The 24220-nt window shown below is 51.6% G+C and overlaps 1 protein-coding gene across 2 annotated transcripts; it reads right to left on the bottom strand.

The window, feature by feature from the left end:
• Positions 1–4512: 4512 nt before the first annotated feature.
• SAAL1 (serum amyloid A like 1) lies at positions 4513–18529 on the bottom strand. 2 transcript variants are annotated; one of them, XM_032978089.2, is made up of 13 exons: positions 18135–18529; positions 17251–17435; positions 15846–15968; positions 14345–14428; positions 13310–13389; positions 11976–12035; positions 11270–11385; positions 10119–10341; positions 9149–9231; positions 7297–7488; positions 6699–6892; positions 6093–6185; positions 4513–5394 (listed from the first exon to the last, which is right to left on the bottom strand). In XM_032978089.2, exons 1-13 carry the CDS (start codon positions 18145–18147, stop codon positions 5308–5310), a joined length of 1533 nt encoding a protein of 510 aa, XP_032833980.2. In that variant the 5' UTR covers positions 18148–18529; the 3' UTR covers positions 4513–5307. The 2 variants fall into 2 exon arrangements, with proteins under 2 accessions (XP_032833980.2, XP_032833981.2); XM_032978090.2 differs by having other exon boundaries at positions 18144–18528.
• Positions 18530–24220: the final 5691 nt, after the last annotated feature.

Genomic DNA, 24220 nt, shown 5'->3' with positions numbered 1-24220 from the left:
TGGCATCGACCAGCTCCAGCCGTTTGGATGGCATCGACCAGCTCCAGCCACGTGGGTGGCATCGACCAGCTCCAGCCACGTGGGTGGCATCGACCAGCTCCAGCCACGTGGGTGGCATCGACCAGCTCCAGCCGCTTGGATGGCATCGACCAGCTCCAGCCGCTTGGGTGGCATCGACCAGCTCCAGCCACGTGGGTGGCATCGACCAGCTCCAGCCACGTGGGTGGCATCGACCAGCTCCAGCCACGTGGGTGGCATCGACCAGCTCCAGCCACGTGGGTGGCATCGACCAGCTCGAGCCACGTAGGTGGCATCGACCAACTCCAGTCACTTGGGGGGCATCGACCAGCTCCAGCCACTTGGGTGGCATCGATCAGCTCCAGCCACTTGGGTGGCATCGACCAGCTCCAGCCACGTGGGTGGCATCGACCAGCTCGAGCCACGTAGGTGGCATCGACCAACTCCAGCCGCTTGGATGACATCGACCAGCTCCAGCCACTTGGGTGGCATCGACCAGCTCCAGCCACGTGGGTGGCATCGACCAACTCCAGTCACTTGGGGGGCATCGACCAGCCCCAGCCACGTGGGTGGCATCGACCAGCTCCAGCCACGTGGGTGGCATCGACCAGCCCCAGCCACGTGGGTGGCATCGACCAGCTCCAGCCACCTGGGTGGCATCGACCAGCTCCAGCCACGTGGGTGGCATCGACCAGCTCCAGCCACGTGGGTGGCATCGACCAGCTCCAGCCACTTGGGTGGCATCGACCAGCTCCAGCCACGTGGGTGGCATCGACCAGCTCCAGCCGCTTGGATGGCATCGACCAGCTCCAGCCACGTGGGTGGCATCGACCAGCTCCAGCCACGTGGGTGGCATCGACCAGCTCCAGCCACGTGGGTGGCATCGACCAGCCCCAGCCACGTGGGTGGCATCGACCAGCTCCAGCCACGTGGGTGGCATCGACCAGCTCCAGCCACGTGGGTGGCATCGACCAGCTCCAGCCACTTGGGTGGCATCGATCAGCTCCAGCCACGTGGGTGATATCGACCAGCTCCAGCCACGTGGGTGGCATCGACCAGCTCCAGCCACGTGGGTGGCATCGACCAGCTCCAGCCACGTGGGTGGCATCGACCAGCTCCAGCCACGTGGGTGGCATCGACCAGCTCCAGCCACGTGGGTGGCATCGACCAGCTCCAGCCACCTGGGTGGCATCGACCAGCTCCAGCCACGTGGGTGGCATCGACCAGCTCCAGCGTGGTGTTCAGTTTGCCGGGGGTGGGTCTGGGATGTATCCCCCCCCCCACCCTCTGCCCATGCTTTTCACCATTAAAAATTACATCAATTGCTTACCGCCTCTCGGTTCAAAGTGATTTTTAGTTGGTGGGGGTGGGGGGCTAAAGACAAATTTATTGCCGATTGGGTTGCCACCTTGTCCGGGTTTTCCGCTAGGATCCGTCCTCCTGATTAGTATGTGTCTGTGTGTTGAGTATGTGTGTGTGTTGAGTATGTGTGTGTGTGTTGAGTATGTGTGTGTGTGTTGAGTTTGTGTGTGTGTGTGTTGAGTATGTGTGTGTGTGTTGAGTATGTGTGTGTTGAGTATGTGTGTGTTGAGTATGTGTGTGTGTTGAGTATGTGTGTGTGTGTTGAGTATGTGTATGTGTGTTGAGTATGTGTGTGTTGAGTATGTGTGTGTTGAGTATGTGTGTGTGGGTTGAGTATGCGTGTGTTGAGTATGTGTGTTGAGTATGTATGTGTGTGGGTTGAGTATGTGTGTGTTGAGTATGTGTGTTGAGTATGTATGTGTGTGTGTTGAGTATGCGTGTGTGTGTTGAGTATGTGTGTGTGTTGATTATGAGTATGTGTGTGTGTGTTGAGTATGTGTGTGTGTGTTGCGTATGTGTGTGTTGAGTATGTGTGTGTTGAGTATGTGTGTGTGTTGAGTATGTGTGTGTTGAGTATGTGTGTGTGTTGAGTATGTGTGTGTGTGTTGAGTATGTGTGTGTTGAATATGAGTATGTGTGTTGAGTATGTCTGTGTGTGTGTGTTGAGTATGAGTGTGTGTGTTGAGTATGAGTATGTGTGTTGAGTATGAGTATGTGTGTGTGTTGAGTATGTGTGTGTGTGTTGAGTATGTGTGTTTTGAGTATGTGTGTGTGTGTTGAGTGTGTGTGTTGAGTATGTGTGTTGAGTATGTGTGTGTGTTAAGTATGTGTGTGTTGAGTATGTGTGTGTGTGTTAAGTATGTGTGTATGTGTTGAGTATGTGTGTTGAGTATGTGTGTGTGTTGAGTATGTGTGTGTTGAAAGGACAACAAACCATGGGTCTATGTGTGAGTCTGTGGGTCTCTGTGTGAGTCTATCGGTCTCTGTGTGAGTCTATGGGTCTCTGTGTCTATGGGTCTCTGTGAGTCTATGGGTCTCTGTGTGAGTCTATGGGTCTCTGTGTGAGTCTATGGGTCTCTGTGTAAGTTTATGAGTATCTGTGAGTCTATGGGTTTCTGTGAGAGTCTATGGGTCTCTGTGTGAGTCTATGGGTCTCTGTATGAGTCTGTGGGTCCCTGTGCGAGTCTGTGGGTCTCTGTGTGAGTCTGTGGGTCTCTGTGTGAGTCTGTGGGTCTCTGTGCGAGTCTATGGGTCTCTGGGTGAGTCTGTGGGTCTCTGTGTGAGTCTATGGGTCTCCTGTTTGAATATATAGGTCTCTGTGTGAGTCCATGGGTCTGTGTGAGTCTGTGAGTCTCTGTGTCAGTCTGTGGGCCTCTGTGTGAGTCTATGGGTATCTGTGTGAGTCTATGGGTCTCTGTGTGAGTCTATGGGTATCTGTGTGAGTCTATGGGTCTCCGTGTGCGTCTAGGGTCTGTGTGTGCGTCTGTGGGTCCCTTCCTTTCGCACCGTACGTAGCCAACTGTACTTATCGGAAAGGCAGCCGAGTACCGTAGCTGTCGTCCCATAAACCAGGGGTCCCCAACCGCCGGGCCACGGACCCGATACCGGTCCGCGGCCTTTTGTGTTCACGCGACAAAGCATTTTACCCGCTGGCTGCTTGTCTGGTGGCGGCAGGGTTTAACGGCGCACATTCATATTGACGCGATCTGAACCACCCAACAACAATGCAGCAGTTGGGCAATAGGGGGGGGGGGGGGGGGTTGAGGTGGCAGTCGAAACGGTGCCAGCTCATTGAATAGCGTGGCAGATACAACGTACGTGTGGGTTGAACTTCTTTCGCACAGTACGTAGGCCAACCGTGCTCATCGGAGGTGCGGCGGGGTCGTGGGAGAGGGGGAAGGACAACAAACTAAAAGATAAAAAGCACGTTCTAAAGAAATTATCCAGATTTCGATTTTAGAAAAAAAAGCCACTTTTTTCAAAAATTTCTTGCTGTGGTTTTCACACCTGATGATGATTGCTTGTGTTGCAATCGAAACGTCGTGAGAATTTTATTGTTATTATTTCCCTTCTACGTGACTTTACCGAAAGAACCAAGAATATTAATGATCCATAGTAGAGGTTCTTGGGTTGGATCGCGCAAGTATGCACCCGTCACCACCCGACACAGCCAATTGGTAATGTTTGTCACGTAAAACAAAAAGCGTGCCAATTCGTTACTAGTACAGCACACCGCTTGTGTTGGATCGTAAACCTACAACATTTACAATTCTTGTACCTCATATTCTTAGCTCTTTCGGTAAAGTCACGTTGAAGGGAAACAATAAAATATATATAAAACAACAAAAAAATTCTTGTACCGTGACGTTTCGCCGGTAATTACAACAATCAGCATCATCGGGCGACAGCCACAGAAGTTTTGAGGACATCCTCCTCCTGTTTCCGTCTTAAATAGACGAGGGGATAAAGAAATTAAGTTTTTTTCTGGATCGCCCAGACAAGAGGTGCACAACATGCAAGCGGGACGCCACACAAAAGCCACTCCGTGTGCGACAATTCTGGAAAAAATATTTTATTTCGTTATCGCTGACAACACGGGGGCACGCAGGACACGGAAGGAGGTCAAGCCCGGCTCAGCACGATCGTTTAAAGAAGGTCACCTTGCCTTCCACACAGCCTTTTGGGTCCTTAGGCATCACTAAACCCTGATCCGAGAGCTTTGAATAAACTGACAGCTGTCCCGCGGCAGGTACGGTCAGCCGTTCCGTGGATTCGCTCCCCTCCTCGACACAGCAATGTGGAATTCCCACCATGGCCTCAGGGGGTTTTCCCTCGGGGGTTTTCCACCCTCCCCGTTGGGAATCAAACGTCACAGCGTTTAGGTTATTCGGCTGCCGTACGTTTTCCACGCGGCGACAAGCCACTTCGCCGAGCTTTCATCAGCGATGGCCAGGCCGCTTCTGAAAAAGAGCGGCGTGGCCCAGTGGGGCCTTATCTGGTATAATAAAAAAATAATGTTTAATATTCTTTACAAGAGACGGGAGCCAAACCCACAGCAGGGGGGAAGGGGGGCGGCAGCGCCACGGTAATACGGCTCAGGAGGTTTAATGACATCACACCGGGGGGGGGGGGGGGGGGAAGGGAAAAACGGGGGGGCATTGGGGGGGGGGGGAGGGCGGAGGAGTCAGGGGGGGGGGATTGAGGGCAGGCTCTAAGAACAACGGCGCGAACGTCGAGAGAGTGAGATCGCCTAATATATAAAACGTGTCGTTAAACCTGCCACAGCCAACTAGTAAGGTTTGTTACGTAAAACAGAACGTGCCAATTCGTTACGAGCACAGCACACCGTTTGTGTGTTGGAGAGCAAAGCCACAACATTTACCACACTCAAATTGTAAATTTAAAGTACTCAGATCGTAAATGCTGTGGCTTTGCTCTCCAACACACCGCTGGTGCCGTACTCGTAACGAATTGGCATGTTCTGTTCACGTCACAGACCTTACTAATCGGCTGTTTCGGGTGGCGGTGGCTTTAACGACACATTTATACGTTTATGCGATCTAACCCAAAAAAAAAACTATATTATGGATGACATTGGTCGCGAAAGCCCTACTACGTGTTAAGTTGAGTCGTTGAAAGAGTCACTGGCCACTCGGCAGCGTGGCCTGGTGGAGACGCCGCGTAGCCGACGGGATAGAGGGGGGCACGCGGCCCAACTTGATTTAAGCGCGCTGATGGACGCGGGTTTGGAAACCCCCCCCCGAACGAGGCTCAAGTCGCATCCCGCGCATCCGTGGCTGCAGCATCTCTCCACCGGATAACACCGCAGCGCCGGGCCGAAGACCCGCTGGGCCGAAGACCCGCCGGGCCGAAGCCTCGCCGGGCCCAAGCCTAGCCGGGCTGATGCCTTGCTGGCTTGAGGCAGGGCTACTCTGCGGGGTCCTGTAACAGGGCCCTCAAAGTCTCAGCCACGGGCAGATGTTGCTTTTCAAGAAGGTCCACCAAGTGCTGCACCTGCAATCCACAACGATGACAAGGTGAGGTCGAGGCAAGAACTAGCATAGCGATTGATTTCTTTCCATAATCTTTACGTGGGGGTAAAGGGGTGGTGTATGAACGTTTAACTCCTTTCGCACTGGACGTAGCCGAGCTTGCTCATCAGAGGTGCGGGGGAAGGACAACAAACTAAACAGTTAACACAGCACGTCTGAAGGTGCACGGATCTGGTGATAGAGACACGGGGGAGAGAGATACACGGGGAAAGACATGGGGAGAGAGAGACATGGGGAGAAAGTGAGAGACACGGGGGAGAGAGAGATGTGGAGAAAACGGCACAGAGAGAGACATGGGGAGAACGTGAGAGACGTGGGGAGAGAGAGACACGGGGAGAGAGACACAGGGAAAGAGACACGGAGAGAAAGAGACACGGGGATAGAGAGACACGGGAGCCTCTCTGAAGACCTGAGTTCGATTCCCAGCCATGGCTGACGTCAGTGGCGAGTGATGCCTTAACCTGTTTCTGCTCTGCTCTCCACCAACCCGCACCGACCAGGCGCGGTGAAGTATGGTCGTAAAAAGATTAATAAAACTCTCATGACCAACACAGCGTAGAAGAGGCCAATTCAGAATGGCTGCAACAAATGCATTGACGTCAATTTAAGTGTAATTATTTGGTGTGTGTGTGTGTGCGTGCCACGGCGTTAGGTACTTGCCACAGACGGGTAGGAGGGCACGAGGATCCGCACGGCGGCCGGGAGACGATCCGGAATGAGCACCTTCTGGCGGAACGCTTCCTCCAAGTCACTCTGGAAGCGCACGCCATTGCTTTGTGTTAACTTGAGGGGAGTTAGCAGCAGTTTGTTGTCCACAAACATACACAGACTCGCACAGAGACCCATAGACACGCACAGAGACCCATAGGTTCACACAGAGACCCACAGGCTCACACAGAGACCCATAGACTCACAGAGAGACCCATAGACTCACACAGAGACCAATAGACTCACAGAGACCCATATAATCATACAGAGACCCATAGACTCACACAGAGACCCATATAATCATACAGAGACCCATAGAATCATAGAGTCTCATAGACTCATACAGAGACCCATAGACTCACACAGAGACCCATAGACTCACACAGAGACCCACAGTTTGTTGTCCTTCCCCCCACACCTCCAATTAGCACAGTTGGCTACGTACGGTGCGAAATAAGTTCAACATACATACACCACTGATATATTTACGAGATCTAACGAAAAAAAACCCTGTATTATGGATGCTATTGGTCGCGAAAGCCTACGCGTTAAACTAACCTGGGTTACGTTCGACAACACAATGGCGAGGAGCTGCGCCAGTATCTCCTCGAGTAGCTGCAGCTCAGCCCCTGTGTCCTCCGAGTGGCCAGACTTGGTACAACCCGAGCCGTCCTCCGCCTCGTCGCACGGCCGCTTGGTACACTCCTGGAGGTAGCCCACGATTCTCAGGGTGCTGCCCAGGAGTTCCAGGTCTGGAAGGCAGCGCGGGGAAGCGTCCACGTGGCAACATCACGTCACCGGGGTGGATCGGTGAGGCGTCCCGACGGTCCACCGCCCTCCGGCGATTCAATCGCGATTTAATAACGAATTATTTTTTTTAGTCCCCATTTTTTTTGCGTGGTTTGTGATAGTTCTTTAGCTTGTTTATGTTTTATATTTATGCTCATAGTAAATTTTCTTTGTCCGCATTTGCCCGGCGCACAGTAAATTTCCTACAATGAACGTTCGGCTTGAAACGATACAACGTATATAAGCGGCCATCGATTCCGAAACCTACGACGGGAATCTTACAGGCTTGGTTTTACTTTTTGAAATTTCTCCAGACGCGGCAGGGTGAGGGGGGGGGAAAGGGAAGGGGGACAACGCTCCCTCTCACCGTCCTCGGAGCTCGGGCAGCCCGGTTCGACTACCGGCCTCGACGGCGGCAGCAGAGCGGAGAGCGTCGCCGCCACGGACGCGAGCGCCGTTGTCTGCTCCAGCAGCACGACGGCCGGGTCGTCGGGCTGGCAGAGGTCGCGGCACAGCACGGCACGCAGGAGGCGCCGCACCTCCTCGCCCGCGCGCGACGCTGATGGGGCGCAGGAGGCGGTTGGGAAATGAGAACAACCCACGTGCGATGTACAATGGCCCAAAGCTTTGTCCCCATGACGAATGCGATCGTTGTTCACCAACTGAGTGACGGATGCCTCGCCGGGGCCGCAGCCTCGCCGGGGCCGCAGCCTCGCCGGGGCCGCAGCCTCGCCGGGGCCGCAGCCTCGCTGGGGCCACAGCCTCGCTGGGCCGAAACCTCACTGGGGCCGCAGCCTCGCTGGGGCCGCAGCCTCGCTGGGGCCGCAGCCCCGCTGGGCCGCAGCCTCGCTGGGGCCGCAGCCTCGCCGGGGCCGCAGCCTCGCTGGGGCCACAGCCTCGCTGGGCCGAAACCTCACTGGGGCCGCAGCCTCGCTGGGGCCGCAGCCTCGCTGGGGCCGCAGCCCCGCTGGGCCGCAGCCTCGCTGGGGCCGCAGCCTCGCCGGGGCCGCAGCCTCGCTGGGCCGAAACCTCGCTGGGGCCGCAGCCTCGCTGGGGCCGCAGCCTCGCTGGGGCCGCAGCCTCGCTGGGGCCGCAGCCCCGCTGGGCCGCAGTCTCGCCGGGGCCGCAGCCTCGCCGGGGCCGAAACCTCGCTGGGGCCGCAGCCTCGCTGGGGCCGCAGCCTCGCTGGGGCCGCAGCCTCGCTGGGGCCTCAGCCTCGCTGGGGCCGCAGCCTCGCTGGGGCCGCAGCCTCGCTGGGGCCGAAACCTCGCTGGGGCCGCAGCCTCGCTGGGGCCGCAGCCTCGCTGGGGCCGCAGCCTCGCTGGGCCGAAACCCGCCCGCCAGAGGTTTTTCACCGCCGCGACGTACAGCTCCCTCTCTCGTGGCGCATCCTCCTCAATAAGTAAAACGGTCGCCCTCGCGGCTGCGGCTATGTGGCTGGCCGTCGAACAAACATGGTCACCGTATCGCGCGGTGCTTTCAGATGCGCTTCTGCGGCCATCTGGAAAGCTCTTCCTGCCGATATTAGGAAGCCACTGGAGCTATGCACTTTTACATCAACTAGATCGAAAACGAATTTCTTGAGAATTTTTTATGTGTTTAGTTTGTTGTCCTTCTCCCTCACCTACGATTTGCATGGTTGGCTGCGTACGGTGTGAAAGAAGTTCAACATACATACCCTACACAAAAAACACTAGACTTTTTTATTTCACCAGTTAAGGTCCACTGGGATATATATATAGCAGTTTTTCGGAAGCGACCTGGCCACTAATGATAGCCCAACCAAGTGGCTTATCACGTGGAAATGTATTGCAGCCAAATTGTAACAAACGTCGATTCTAAATGCGGAGCGAAAGACCCGAGGACCCGGAGAAAGGTCGATGCTGCGCCACAGGAAGAGAGAGAGAACATACAAACTCAAAACTATATAACAGGCGTCAGGGTTGGGATGGAACCCATGACCTTCTGTGTACCAGGCGAGGTTGTGAGCATCTCGCCACTGCGACGCCCCAGGTCTGGGGGCGCAGAGCGGTTACATCACGCCGGGCGGCACAGCCAGAAAACACCTTGGAGAGTCACACGGCACGACCGCGAAAAACTCCGGCCGTGGTAGAACCGATTTGCACGTTACGCTCGAAGCTCTACGGGGAACGAACGAGGAAGAGCCGACGGTGACTCACGGAGACCACCCCCCACCCCGCGCCTCCTGCGGAACTCACTCATGGCTAGGACGCCCTCCTCGACGGTGCTGATCTGTTGCCAGATGTGCGCAAACACCTCCAGCGCAGGCCCCCGCTGTTGCCTGCGACACGGCACACGGCAATCATCGTCGTCATCATCATCATCGTCGTCGCAATGACAGCAGTGCTGACTTAGAACGTAGGTTTTTTTCCGTCGCCGGTACTGCGCGATCCACAATTTCTTGTTGGGTTTGGTGCATGCGGGCGGTATCTTTGTGCCATAGTTATTAATGCGATTGACGTTCCAATACCCGACGAAATTGTCATGTTTACACGGATATGTTTTCACCGTGCCGACGTACCGGCGACTTGAGACTTCCCATGACATCAACGTACAATGGTGTTTTTGCTCCGACTACTTGCAATGAGCTCGGGACTGCAAGACGTGGCTGTGTTTCACTTGAGAGCCCTTTGTCAATCCCCCCGCTGGATGCGAACTCGCGACTTTCCGACCGCGAGTCGCTCCTTCTACTGCCGAGCCACCTGGGCTAGATTCGCCGCGAAAGTGATGTCACACTCACCGTCAAATCGCGAAGTTAATTATCGTACCGTACGATCAAAACTGATATCGTTGCGACTCTGAGTTGTATGTATGTATGCTGAACTTATTTCGCACCGCACGTAGCCAACCGCGCTAATCGAAGGTGGGTGGTGGAGGACACCAAACTAAACACCAAAAGCAGTTCTAAAGAAATGAGTTTTCAATTCAGTACAGTGGTGTATTGTATAGTAGTGTGGTGTATTGTATAGTAGTGTGGTGTAGAGTAGTGTTGTGTATAATAGTATTGTGTATTGCAGTGTACTATACAGCAGTGTAGTGTATGTATGCTGAACTTCTTTCGCACCGTATGTAGCCAACCATGATAATCGGAGGTGCGGGGGGGGGGAGGGACAACAAACGAAACACAAAGAGCAGTTCTAAAGAAAAACATTTTCAATCTCGAGTTACCGGACTTGTGATGTGGCCTCCAGGAGCGCCGGCACGAGGGAGACACGCGTCTCGTCGTCCGCGTCCGCTGTTGTTTCACCGTCGCCGGGCTGCGCTGGCTGGGCCCCGCCGGAGGGGTCAAGCGACGCTGGCGACCTCCCCGACGACAGCCAGGCGAGGAGGAGGTCCTCATCCAAGTCGAAGAGACGGTCCACCACCTCACCCAGCTTGAGCAGAAGATCGTCTGCGAAGATCCCGACGGAGGGGGAAAGTCGTACGCGACTGATCCGAGCCTCGCAAACCTTCGTCAGGCGGTCAAAAGGCATGCCCGCGGCATTGTGACATCACTTCAAAGCGAGATATTATTATTGTTGTAGCTTGATAAGAATAGTTTTTTTTTTAAACGTGATCAAATCAAGCAGAATAGTCACATTTGCGATGGCTGAAACTAAAAAAACTTCTTCGTAACGTTATTCACGTGCGTTGGAAGTTTTTTTCTTCCATCATCATCATCACCACGCTCCATGGGCAGATAGCCCATAGTAGGTGTGTCCACCGCACATTTCGTCATTTGTTGGTTGCACTCTCCTCTTATAGTAGCAGTGTGCCACATCTTTCTGACACGTATCTCTTATCTCGTCGCCGTCAAACCATTCTCTGTTAAGTCTTCTTCTCTTTCCGATTCCTTCCATTTTTCCCGCAGCAAAAAAAAAAACTTTAATTTATCTGTTGTTGATGTTGTTGTCCATCATACATGTGTCCAAATAGTGCCAATGTCCTTCTCTTCACTGCCTGCATCATCAGGTCTTCTTCTACGTGCAACCTTTTTCTTACTTCTAAGTTCAACCGAGAGATATTATTACTATTGTCGGGACTTGATTTTGATCGTTTTCGACACGTCATCAAATCAAGCGGAATCGTCACGTTAGCCACGGAGAGGGGGGGGTCGACGACCTGCGGCTCTAAAAGCTGTACACGGCATTTAGAAACGCACGTCGATTCTTAATGTGGAGGGGGAAAAAACGGAGAACCCGGAGCAAAAATTCACGCGACCACGGAGAGAGAGAGACACACACAAACTCCAAATACATAAAGCAGGCATCGTCAGGGTCGGGATCGAACCCACGACCTCCTGCACACCAGGCGAGGTGAGTTAACATCTTGCCACTCACCGTTCGTCGAGCTGCTGAGGATGAAGCATACGTTCGGGCACACAGAGGGGGTGTTCTTGATTCCCTCCAGCCACAGCCGCGACGACTCTGGCCGCGACAGGCAAGTGAGCAGCAACCTTACACAGGTCAAACACCACCACCACCAGCAGCAGCAATAAATACGTTGTCAATGCCAAACGGAGAGTCACGCAAGGCGTAAACTTCACGTGGCCTCGGAGTGCACCTACCCTGGCACAAGCGCCGTGGTGACGTCACCGTCACTTACATTATCACAAAGGTCGCAGCTCATTACACACAGCGCTTGTCACATATGAACCACCGATACCTCGCTGATCTCAGCAAGGAGCACAAACGAATCATCATGCGAACTCCAGTGGTCATCCTCGTGGCAGCAGCGGTTTTTGGCTGGACCATCGAACAAAGACGGTGGCAACCGCATCGCGCGGCGCTTTCGGATGTGCTTCTGCGGCCGTCTGGAACGCTCTTCCTTTAGATATGAGGAAGCCACTGGAGGCTACGCAACTTTTAAATCATCCAGATTGAAATTCATTTCTTTAGAACTGCTTTTTGCGTTTAGATTGTTGTCCTTCCCCCCCGCCCCCCCCGCGCACCTCCGATTAGCGTGGATGGCTACGTACGGTGCGAACCAAGTTCAACACAACACGTACGTAGCGAGGAATAACGGCGGTTGTTGTTGCTGGCTCACCTTGAGGTCTCCAGGAGAGTGGGAGGGTCGGGGTCTCCCAGGAGCAGCAACAGCACCTGCCTGCGCACAAGGCCTCACTTGAGCACCACACGCCGGCTCTCAAGGACACAACCAACACGGACGACTGTATTCTCCAGATTGTGAAGACGCCCCGGAAAGTGAGACGCATCCCAAACTTGTTTGCCGGTGTCAATAGAATTAAAGAAATCTTGTCTCTCTCGTGTCAAAAAAACAAAAGACAAAGTTACCCTGTATAGCCTTAAGAGACTGTTGGGGCAAGTGCTGTTAGCGAGTAGCACCTATGAAGGCCGGCATGGCACACGAGGGGGTGGGTGGTCAGCACTACGCCGGGCCGCCTTTGTCTCCCCAGTGGCGATGTTAACACACCGCACCGGGTACTCATTTGAGGATGAGTCGACCTAGGGGAGGACCAGGACTGGTTCAGATAATCGTCACTGGGTGTTGGCCATGAGCGGGAATCGACCTTGGGTCACCGGGTTTGTAGCGCAGCGCGCTAACCATTGCGCCACCGCTCCCCAATCTATACAAAGATCCCCTGTATAGCTTTAACAGACGGTTGGGGCAAGTGGTATTAGCAAGCACCTATGAAGGCCTAATTATATACACGCATACACGTGCACAATTAACCAGATTATAAGACGTAACCCTCCACCCCTAACTCCCACCAAATGTTGCTTTAAACAGAAATAAAGTGCTCAAATATTCAGAGAATATGGTAAAACAAGAGAGTTCATGGCGGAGAGAGGGGTTGACCGTACTTCAGCACATTGGTCAATGGTGGCTGGAGAAGGGATCACACTTCGTCTCGCCTCTCGCTGAGTACCGGACTTGTGTGGGTGTCCCGGTCCAGCACGGCTACTCAGGTCGCCGGGGTGGCGAGATGTTAACTACATAACCTGGTGTGTAGGAGGTCATGGGTTCGATCCCAACCCTGACGCCTGTATATTTGCAGTTTGCGTGTCTCCCCGTGGTGGCGTGGATTTTTCTCGGGGTCCTCCGGTTTTTCCTTCCACATTTAGAATGAACGTCACGCGTTTAGAGTCTTTGGCTGCTATAAACTTCCACTTCACGATGAGCCACTTCGGTGAGCTGTCATTTGTGGCCAGGCCACTTCTGAAAAAGAGCTACACAGCTCAGTGGGAATTACCTGGTCAAGTAAAAAGTTTCGTTTAGTTGAGGCCTACAAGGCACTTAAAGCGTCTCCGCCTCATTAAGGCACTGCCCCATGAAGAAGGGATTAAGGGTAGCGCTCTGTTAGTAGTTAAGGAATATTTGCCATCTATCGGGACTAGGTAGTGGCGTACGATACTCACATTAGGTCACCGTTCTGCGACAGAGCGTTGCAAGGCTCCGGGAAGCAAGCCATGTTCCCCAAGATCCCCACGCACATTTCCTAGTGCAGAGAGCACCATGCGGAACACAAACAAAAAAGACATCACCTGTATAGCCTTAAAAAAAACTGTTTGGGGCAAGTGATGTTAGCGAGCACCTATGAAGGCAGGAACGGCACACGAGAGGGTGAATGACCAGCATCATGCCTGGCCTACGTAAAGACAAAGATCCCCCCATATAGCCTTCACCGACTGTTGGAGCAAGTGCTGTTAGCGAGCACCTATGAAGGCCGGCATGACACACGAGGGGGCGAGTGGCCAGCGCCACGCCCGGTCGCCTTTGTCTCCCCAGCGGCAATGTTTTTACACACTGCACCAAGTATTCATTTGAGGCTGAGTCGACTTCGGAGAGGCCCAGGACCGGTTCAGATAATCGTCACTGGTGTTGTCCAGGAGCGGGAATCGATCTCGGGTTGCCGAGTTCGTAGCGTAGCGCTAACCGCTGCACCACCGCTCCCCGCGGTGTATACAACACGTGTACAGCGTCACGTGTTGTTGCATGCAACACGTGCACAGCACCACGTGTTGTTGCATGCAACGCGCGCTAACCGCTACACACGTGGAACACACAGATGCACATCAAGAACAGGGATTCACTCTCAAAGACACACGGGAAAAATATATGATAGGATATGTTTTGGGCAATGGCTCTTCTTTAAAGCACATAAAAGGAAAGGCCAGAGAGATGAGAGGGTAGATGAGAATGCACTGTCAACCATGGGACCTGAAAAGAATAAAAGTAAAACACACAATTCCGGATCAACAGTTTTTTTTTAATTCGCATTTGAATCGTTACCTCTCAGCAGCCCGTTGACCAATGAGGCAAAAACCCCCCTCAATAATAAAAAAAACAATCAAAGCCTAAACAGATTTTGCCATGACCGCATACACGCAGTCTCAAAAAAAGTGCGGCACCGGGCCGGGCGCCGACGCGCAGCGGGCAAAGCACGCTCTCACGGTGATTCGTGGAGAAGACGATGCCCTGATGACGCCAAGCAGCAGCTCAGGCGAGTGGAACTCCAGCAGGAAGTCAGCCACGTCCTGCCGCGAGCAAGGAGGCGGAGGGGCGGTCAGGAAGGGTGGGGTAAACGCGGAAAACATTGGCACGTGACAGAGGATGGAAAAGCGAGAGCATACGAAGTTTTTTGTTTACGTGGTTCGATCGTGTGACTTTAAACGTGTCGTTAAACCCGCCACAAACCTGAGACACAGTCAATTAGTAAATGTTTGTCACGCAAACACAACGTGCCAATTCGTTACTAGTTAAGCACACCGGTGTGTTGGAGAGTGAACCCACAACATTTACGACGTTTCGCCTGTAATTACAACCAGCATTATCAGGCGACAGTCTAAATAATACTGTCGGGTGGTGGCCTGATGATGCTGTTGGGTGGTGGTGGGTTTAACAACGAATTTATATTTATCTCGATCTAACCCAAAAACCTCTCCATTGGATAACATTGGTCGTGAAAGCCTCCTACGTGTTAAACAGAAAAGCGACAGGTTTTTGAATCTAATAAGGGTGCCACTGTTTTGTTTCGGATAAATAAATTTAACAAAAAATCCTGCCCCCAATGTTGTTGCGCTGTCAGCGTCTCGTCACGGGACGGAGAACCCATTCGGATCTCGCAGTGCAAGCCTCCGTGCTAGAGAACCGGATATCACAGAGCCAGCGCTGAGATCCTTTCAAATGACCTCTGGTCTGGATCACACAGAAGAGGGTGGCGCTTTCCCACCCGCTGGTGCATACACACGACAGTCCGAGTGATATTTTAATACTCGAAGAGCTTGAAATTGATCCAAAATCTGAATGCGGAACAAAACTTTATGTAACGCTCATTCATGTCTGGGCTGAGACCACCAACTCACCGCGCTTCAGAACTCAGCTTAATCACAGTCACCCGTCTGGATTCGAACCCAGGATCTCAGTGGTGACAGTTTGAACGACCACCTCAGAATCTAGGGGTTTAACTTCATCACGTTATAGGAAGTGTACGTCGTGGCAATCGTGAAATTTGATTTTGCATCGCATCGTAAAGATACGATACGCGACGGTGGCTAGACGTTAACTACCTCGCCTGGTATACAGGAGGTCGGGGTTTTGATGCCGACCCTGACGCCTGTATATTAGGCATTGGGGCAAGTTCTCACCGTGGCCGTGTGGATTTTTCTCCGGGTCCTCCGGTTTTTCCCTCCACATTTAGAATCAACAACACGCGTGGAGAGTATTTGGCCGCTAAAGATTTCTACACAATGACGATAAGCCACTTCGTCGACTGTCATTTGTGATGGCCAGGTCGCTTTTGCAAAAAATATCTACGTAGCTCAGTGGGGCCTTACACCTGGAAAAATGATTTTTGTTTTGTTTTAAGTGCTCACAGTGTTGGTATGCAATGCTTTGCTTTAGAGGTGTCAGTGTTATCGTTTATCGCGGCAACACAAATGGCAAGATCCCTGCCTTGTCGGTGGACATGTCCCAGAGCCTGCAGACATCGTCCTCCAGATCTTCGTCGACGTGGTCCGACTCCGGGGGAGCGTCCCTGGCCTCTCGTCCCAACCGTGGTTCCTCCGTGGTAACGGCCTGGGGAACACACAAACAGTTACGTCAACAATAAAAAAATGCAGACAGCTACGTTAGTTTTCTATTTAAAGCTTTCGTGACTGCAATGATTCATCTTCTTTGGTTCTTTCGGTAAAGTCACGTAGAATGAGAATAAAATAATAAATTGATAAAATAACAATAATATTCTCACGACGTTTCGGACACAACACAAGCGGCCTTCATCAGGTGAAGGGACTCCAGTGCTGTCCGACCAGACAGTCTCGTCCCTTCACCTGATGAAGGCCGCTTGTGTTGTGGCCGAAACGTCGTGAGAATATTATTGTTATTTTATTTTATCAATTTATTATTTTATTCTCATTCTACGTGACTTTACCGAAAGAACCAAAGAAGAAAAAAGCTACGTTAGCAATACAAATAGTTAAGTTAATACAGATGAGGTAAAGGCGCAGCTCTGCACTGCTTTTCTCACGTCAACGTTGGCGGAAGGGCTTCCACTGGGGGGAACTCCAGAGATCCCCCTTTTAAAAAACATTTTCGCCTATTCTTCTATGCTAGCCAGATCAGACTTCTCTGTACTGGAAGAATCCGATGAGCTATAAGGCTTTTTTCACAGATGTCCAGTAGCCTTGGAATTGGTGGCAATACCCATGCTTTACCCCACGGCACGCAACTTGCACATTAACAACACCATGCTGCAGTGTTATCCAGGGCGGCCGCAGGTGACCAAACCGCAAGCCTCTGCAGAATCATAAGTTGAATTCGGAAATTTAATTCAGGAGTTAATTTCCCCGAGTAAAGCCCACTGAGCTAAGCTCTTTTTCAAGGGTGACTTGGCCTGGCAGGCAACATAAAAGCATTCCACAGTTGCAAATTAACAAGCGAAATTGTTGCAAAACTAATTTAATTTTAGTGATTTTAATAAGATCTATCGAAGACCCAACGCAGAAGATCCCTGGGTTTGATCTTCCACGAAGCTGCTCACGGTCCACCCTAAACCGCATCCACTGCACAAACTACGGCAGTAGATGACGATAGCTGATGCACAAATGGAAAATTAACTCTCCAGTAGTGTGACTGCGGTCATCCAGAACAGACCGTAACAACAACATAACGACGCAATAATGTCCTCATTCACAAACACAGAGGACATCACAGCGATCACACTCCACTGCTGCTGATGCTGTTTTCCCTCGGTCATCTGGCCCTAACCACCTGAATGTGACATTGTACTTGTTTGCTCTGCAGCAACATCAGCAGCCGTTCGGCCACGTCTCCAGCTCGAGGTGAGCGCCTAACCTACCTGTATGAGCTTGGTGAGCGTGGCGAAGAGCCAGTGCTTGCTGTATGTCGTGTCACCGATGGTGTCGGTGGCCGGTCCATGGTTGCCCGGCGGTGGCGAGGGGTTGCGGTCTAAGTCGCCGTCCGAGTCGCTCTCGACTCCCGCCGTCGTCGGCGAACTATCGCCGCTCCTTCTTCCCTCGCCGTCTTGCATGCCAAGCAATACGGCAAAGATTTGAACGAATAGGCAAGATTTCAATGCACAATTAGGCAAGATTTGAATGCACAATTAGGCAATATTTGAATGCTTGAACGCACCATAAGCAAGCTTTGAACGCACAATTAGGCAAGATTTGAATGCACAGTTAGGCAAGATTTGAATGCACAATTAGGCAAGATTTGAATGCACAATTAGGCAAGATTTCAACGCACAAAAGGCAAGACTTGAACGCACAATCGCCAAGATTTCAACGCACAATTAGCAGGATTTTAAAGCGCGATATTTTAATGCACAATTAGGCAAGATTTCCATGCACAATAGGCAATACTTGAACGCACAATTAGACAACACTTGAATTGACACTAAGGAATTAAAACTCCTCGCGCAGGATTTCGCACGGCACGGTCGGAGGGGCATTCAATCATCCAGCAGTGGATTGACAGTAAAGTTTCTCGGTGTCCTGCATTGGTTACAGTGGGGCAACCGGTGCGGCGATGCTGACGAGTCTTAATGACGGTGAATCCGCTCAGGGGGAGCCGTATTTAATAAACGCGAAACTTTGGACACGATTACTCATCGCGTACAGCCACGGCGAACGAGCAATTACTCACGCACGGGTGCTTTTAATGCACCGTAATTTGTAATTAAACGGAACATGTAAAAGTGGGAAAATTACGAAGGATTACTTTTCTCACCCATTCCGACGGGTTATGCAGATCTTGCAGTGTGTTAATATAAGCGCGATTAAACACTTGGCGGAGGTTAAAAAGTATTATTTTTTTCAAAGTAACATTCGGTTAAATATTTGTGCGCTGAGGTAATCGGACGGCAGCGTTAGCTCGCTGGGCTTAAAGCAACTAACAACGTCGACCGACAGCGTCCGCTAAACCAAGCCTTGTCGTAAGCGTTAACTTTACGAAGTCAAAATGTTTTTTTTTATCAAAAATAAAATGAGAGTTTAAAGTCTAATAACGCGTAGAGAGTTTGCTGAAGGCGACAGAGAGCGAGGCGGATAACGCAACACGAACCGCGCGCCGCGGTGGGACTTGAGCGCTACAGGCCCCACGCGCGTGATTGGACGAGAGAGGTCGGTGACGTAATTTACCTTAATGCTAATTATTATTATTTATTTAAAAAAAATGTTGTCGTTGACATATTAACGTTAAAACGAATGATACAAATATACTGACGTTGAAAATAAAGTAAATATTTTTGTTTGTTCAAACTAGATTCGAACACAACGCCCCCTCTGCCCCAACCCCTCCCTCTCTGTATTTAAGGCCTCGAAACAGAGACGTCTCTCTGTTAGCCTATGTGTGTCTATGTGTGTGTCTGTGTGTCTATGTGTGTGTCTATGTGTGTGTCTGTGTGCCTGTGTGTCTATGTGTGTGTCTGTGTGTCTATGTGTGTGTCTGTGTGTCTATGTGTGTGTCTGTGTGTCTATGTGTGTGTCTGTGTGTCTATGTGTGTGTCTGTGTGTCTATGTGTGTGTCTGTGTGTGTGTCTGTGTGTGTGTGTCTGTGTGTCTATGTGTGTGTATGTGTGTGTGTCTCTGTGTGTGTCTGATTGCCTATGTGTGTGTCTATGTGTGTGTGTCTGTGTGTCTGTGTGTGTCTGTGTGTCTATGTGTGTGTCTGTGTGTGTGTCTGTCTATGTGTGTGTCTGTGTGTGTGTCAGCCTATGTGTGTGTCTGTGTGTGTCTATGTGTGTGTCTGTGCGTGTGTCTGTGCGTGTGTCTGTTAGCCTATATGTGTGTCTGTGTGCCTGTGTGTGTCTGTGTGTCTATGTGTGTGCCTGTGTGTCTGTGTGTGTCTGTTAGCCTATGTGTGTGTCACTCTGTCTCTGTGTGAGTCTCTCTCTGCTTGTGTGTCTGTCTGTGTGTCTCCGTGTCTATGTTTTGTCTCTCTCTCAAATTTAGCAATCTTTGGAAGAACGTAATCAACCAGGTGGGGTGTTGACTGTTGTGTTGGCCGACTCTCTCTGTGTTGTATTGTAAGTTTACTTGGTTTGTTTTCTCATTCATTTGTACCTGATGATGGTTGCTTGTGTTGCAATCGAAACGTCGTATTCTTTTTTGTTTGTTGTTTTTGTTTTAAAGTCGTGTTGCCCTTGCTCGAACGAGAACTCACCCCTCGATCCCCATATCTCACTCCCCCCATTGAGCTCATCTGTATGTGGAGGACATTCCACATTACCACACCTGTCAAACCCCTTATCAGTGCCCTACCTGATTACAGACCAATGCTAGATCTTATTGGTCACCGCCGTGCCCCTTATAAATCTCAACGTTCATTCTACAAAGTCCCATCACAAGGGAGAAACAACAACAACCGCCATTCGCCACTAAGTGTCGGTGACGTCACCACGACGCTTGTGCCAGGCCATGTGCACCTTGAGGCCACGTGAAGTGTCGAACGCCCGCTGGCAGGAGGTCACGGGGCAGACCCAGGTGCCACGGGTCGACTGACTGAGATGACTGAGATGACTGGCTGGTGCACCAGCTGTGCCCCCTACTGTGCCAACCTGCTGTGCTTTAGCCACCGGGCGCTCCGCTCGTTGTTGTGAGCGTCGCTCCTCCGCCCTCCGTTGTTGTTGGAGGGCGACTGCCTCCAACTGCCCAGCAGCGTCCTTCACGAGCCTCCTCCACAGAGGCCGATCTTGACACCGCTGGTACCAGTCATCGGCAAGTCCACTCAGCTACACGTCCTCCTGTACCACATCACTCCATCTCTTCTCTAGCCCGTGCCGCACCCGTTTAGCCCCCTCGATCCGGCCGAACAAAAGCTGTTTCGGCATGCGGTGGCTGGGCATGCGGGCTACATGACCCAGCCATCGCAGCCTTGCCCGCCGGAGGAGCTCACCGATGGGACCCTGCCCAGATCTTTCAAGGATTTGTGAGCTCCTCACACAATCCAGCCTGGTTAAACCCAGGATGGATCGTAAGCAGGCCAGCCTAAATGTTTCTAACCGGCGAAGATGTTCCATGTTTGTGCCCGTATTGAAACGGCTGTACGCCGTCTGGACTTTAAAACTCAATTTCCCTGTACAAGAATACGGGGTAAGGGGCCGTCCATAAATGACGTCACGCGATTTTGGACGATTTTTGACCCCCCCCCTCTTCGTCACACGGCGTCACAAAAAGTCAGACCCCCCCCTCAAATATGACGTCACAAAGCTCTGCCCCCCCCCCCCCAAAAAAAAACACGCTTCAAATCGCTTTAAACTATTGTCATTGTAGTGCGTATCTAATGTGGCGCTGCACTCTGATGTTGTAGGTAGAAAACACTTCGTAAAAAGTAAATTTAATTAAGTAGAACGTGTTGTCTATATTTATTTAAAGTCGCGCATTTTGATGTGACGTCACATTTCTCACCCCCCCCCCCCTTCTCGTCACACATCGTCACAAATGTCTGACCCGCCCCCCCCCTAGGTGCGTGACGTCATTTATGGGCGGCCCCTTTGTGTTTGTGATCTTTGTCTTCGTGGCTACGCGGGATGCCCCCCACCCCACCCCGTGCGGTTGCCATGGCGGCGCGTAAACAGCCGCGTTGGCGGGAGCCGTGGAGACGCTCCGGAAACGTCTTTGGCCATCAGCAGCAGCGGTAGCAGCAGTAGGAGCGGCAGTAGGAGCAGCAGTGGCAGCAGCAGGAGCAGTAGAAGTAGGAGCAGTAGGAGCAGCAGCAGCAGTAGTAGCAGTAGGAGCAGCAGTAGGAGCAGCAGCAGCGGCAGCAGCAGTGACAGCAGCAGGAGCAGCAGCGGCAGCGGCAGGAGCAGCAGGAGCAGCAGCAGTAGTAGCAAAAGTAGCAGTAGGAGCAGCAGCAGCAGCAGGAGCAGTGACGGCAGCAGGAGCAGCAGCAGGAGCAGCAGCAGGAGCAGCAGTAGGATCAGCAGCAGGAGCAGCAGCAGGAGCAGCAGCAGGAGCAGCAGGAGCAGTGACAGCAGCAGCAGCAGCAGCAGGAGCAGCAGGAGCAGCAGGAGCAGCCGCCGCGTGAAGTCGACGTCCGGGCATTCTCGTGAGCAGTCTTCGTGGTGCCGGTGGTGGTGGTGGTGACGACGTCACTGACTGCGCGTTGTGTTTGCCGCTACCTGTAGGTGTGTGTGTGTTTGGGGGGCACAGTAGGGGGCACAGCCCCCTGGTGGTGCATCCACCGGCCATCTCAGTCAGTCGACCCGTGGCACCTGCTGGGTCTCTCCCGAGACCTCCTGCACCTAGCCTGGCACAGTAGGGGGTGCAGCTGGTGGTGCATCTACCGGTCATCTCGGTCAGTCGACCCGTGGCACCTGCTGGGTCTGTCCTGAGACCTCCTGCACCTAGCCTGGCACAGTAGGGGGTGCAGCTGGTGGTGCATCTACCGGTCATCTCGGTCAGTCGACCCGTGGCACCTGCTGGGTCTGTCCTGAGACCTTCTGTCAGCAGCGAGGCCTTCGACGCTTCACGCGGTAGCCTCAAAGTGCACCTAGCCTGGCACAGGCGCCGTGGTGACTGTTGCCGTCATTTATTTAGTGGCCAATGGCCGGGTATTGTTATTGGTGTGGGGAGCGGTGGTGCAGCGGTTAGCGTGCTGCGCTACGAACCCGGCTCTCCGAGTTCCATTCCCAGCTCACGGCCAACACCGGTGACGATTATAAATTATTTTAACAGTTACCGGGGCCTCCTCTAGGTCGACTCAGCCTCAAAATTAGAACTCGGTGCGGTGTGTAAACATCGCCACTGGGGGAGACAAAGGCGGCCGGGCCTGGTGCTGGCCACTCGCCCCCTTGTGTGCCGTTCCGGCCTTCATAGTGCTGCACTTTTCAGGCTTTAAACCTGCTTAGCTTTCAATATTTGATTGACATTGTCTGTTTGGCCATAGGTCTGGGCGCGCCACGGTGGCTATGAGATGTTAACTACTTCGTTTGGTATACAGGAGGTCGTGGGTTCGATCCCGACCCTGTCGCCTGCTGCTGTATATTTGGAGTTTGTGTCTCTCATCATCATCACGGTGACCAGGAGATGTTAACTACCTCGTCTGGTGTGCAGGAGGTCGTGGGATCGATCTCGACCCTGATGCCTGCTGCTGTATATTTGGAGTTTGCGTCTCTCATCATCATCACGGTGGCTTTGAGATGTTAACTACCTCGCCTGGTTTACAGGAGGTCGTGGGTTCTATCCCGATTCCCGACCCTGACGCCTGCTGTATATTTGGAGTGTGCGTGTTTCTACCCCGTGGTTGCGCGTTGCTAACATTCTAAATGTGGAGGTTTTTTCTCCCCTCCACATTCAGAATCACCGTGCGCCTCGAGTATTTGGCTGCTGCTCATCATTTCCGCATAACGCTCAGCCGCTTCGTTGGGCCATCATCTGTGATCGCCAGATCGCTTCTGAAAAAAATAGCTACCCAGCTCAGTTGTCGCCTTGCCTGGTCTAATACAACTAGTTTGTCTTCTTTGGTTCTTTCGGTAAAGTCACGTAGAATGAGAATACAATAATAAATTCAGTTTAACACGTAGGCTTTCGCGACCAATATTATTCATAATAAAGGTTTTTGGGTTAGATCGCGTTTATTTATAAATGTGTCGTAACCCTCCACCACCCGACACGGCCAATCAGCAAAGAAAAGTGTCACGTTGACAAAAGACAAATAATTCACTACTTCAGCCCACCGGTGTGTTGAAGAGTTAATCCACATTTACAGTTTGAGTACGACGTTTCGCTGGTAAATACTTCCAGCATCATCGGGCAATTCGCCAGAATGGTAAAGCCCTCGCTTGCTCCCGGTTTTATATAGAGCAGAAGAGTGACGTCATCACTTAATTCATCAGGTGCAGTGATTAGAGGCGGAGGGGGGGGTAATGTAATTATATAATCGATTAGTAATCAGTCATTGGTTATGATTAGTAATGAGTTGTAGATTAGTAATTCTTTAAATCAAAATGTAATGTGTATTATTTAATAATACGCTTCCAGGCCGCACTAAGCCGGTAGCTGTCAGAGCGATTAAAGTTATTCTTGTTCCTCTCAATTTCAATGGATTCTCTAATTAGTCTTTGCCAGTAATAATTAGTTTTACACACCACTGCAACATTGTCAAAATCAATTGAGTGTCCTTGTTGACAAGCATGTTCTGCCACTGCCGACAGTTGTGTTTGAGATAATTTAATATTTCTCTGATGTTCTTTTAGTCTTACGCTGATGTTACGTCCCGTCTGCCCAATGTAGCAGCTGCCACATGAACAATTAATTCGATATACACCTTCTGTTGATAGTTTAGGTAATGCGTCTTTAGTGCAAGATACTAGTTTTTGAATTTTGTGTACTGTACCAAATCTTACTGTAATGTTTTGCTTTTGCAAAACGCGGGCTAATTTGTCAGTTACTCCTGAGATATATGGAATTTTTATTGTTTTAACAATCTGGTCGCTTTCAGTAGTATTGCTTTGCGATCGTGATTTGGCATTCAGTGCTCTGTTAATTTGAGCATTATTGTAGCCATTCTGTCGTAGTGCGTCTTTAACGTGTTTAATCTCTCTCACTAGACTCTCACCATCTGACACTGTTTTCGCCCGATGTACGAGCGTCTTGATAAGAGAGGATTTTTGAGCTGGATGATGATGTGATTCTGCATTCAGATAGGCATCAGTGTGCGTTTGCTTTCTGTAAACGCTGTGTGTTATTTTACCGTTTAGGCCATGTCCAAGCAAAATATCTAGGAATGGGAGTGTGTTATTCAACTCAATTTCCATGGTGAACTGGATGGCCGGGTTTTGTGCATTGAGATGATTTAGAAAATCA

Source organism: Petromyzon marinus, chromosome 65, assembly GCF_048934315.1.
Source record: "Petromyzon marinus isolate PM22_M1 ecotype Great Lakes invasive population chromosome 65, UKy_Petmar_22M1.pri1.0, whole genome shotgun sequence".
NCBI lineage: Eukaryota > Metazoa > Chordata > Hyperoartia > Petromyzontiformes > Petromyzontidae > Petromyzon > Petromyzon marinus.
Note: the sequence above shows the minus strand (reverse complement) of the source record. Positions and strands in the feature narration are given on the sequence as shown.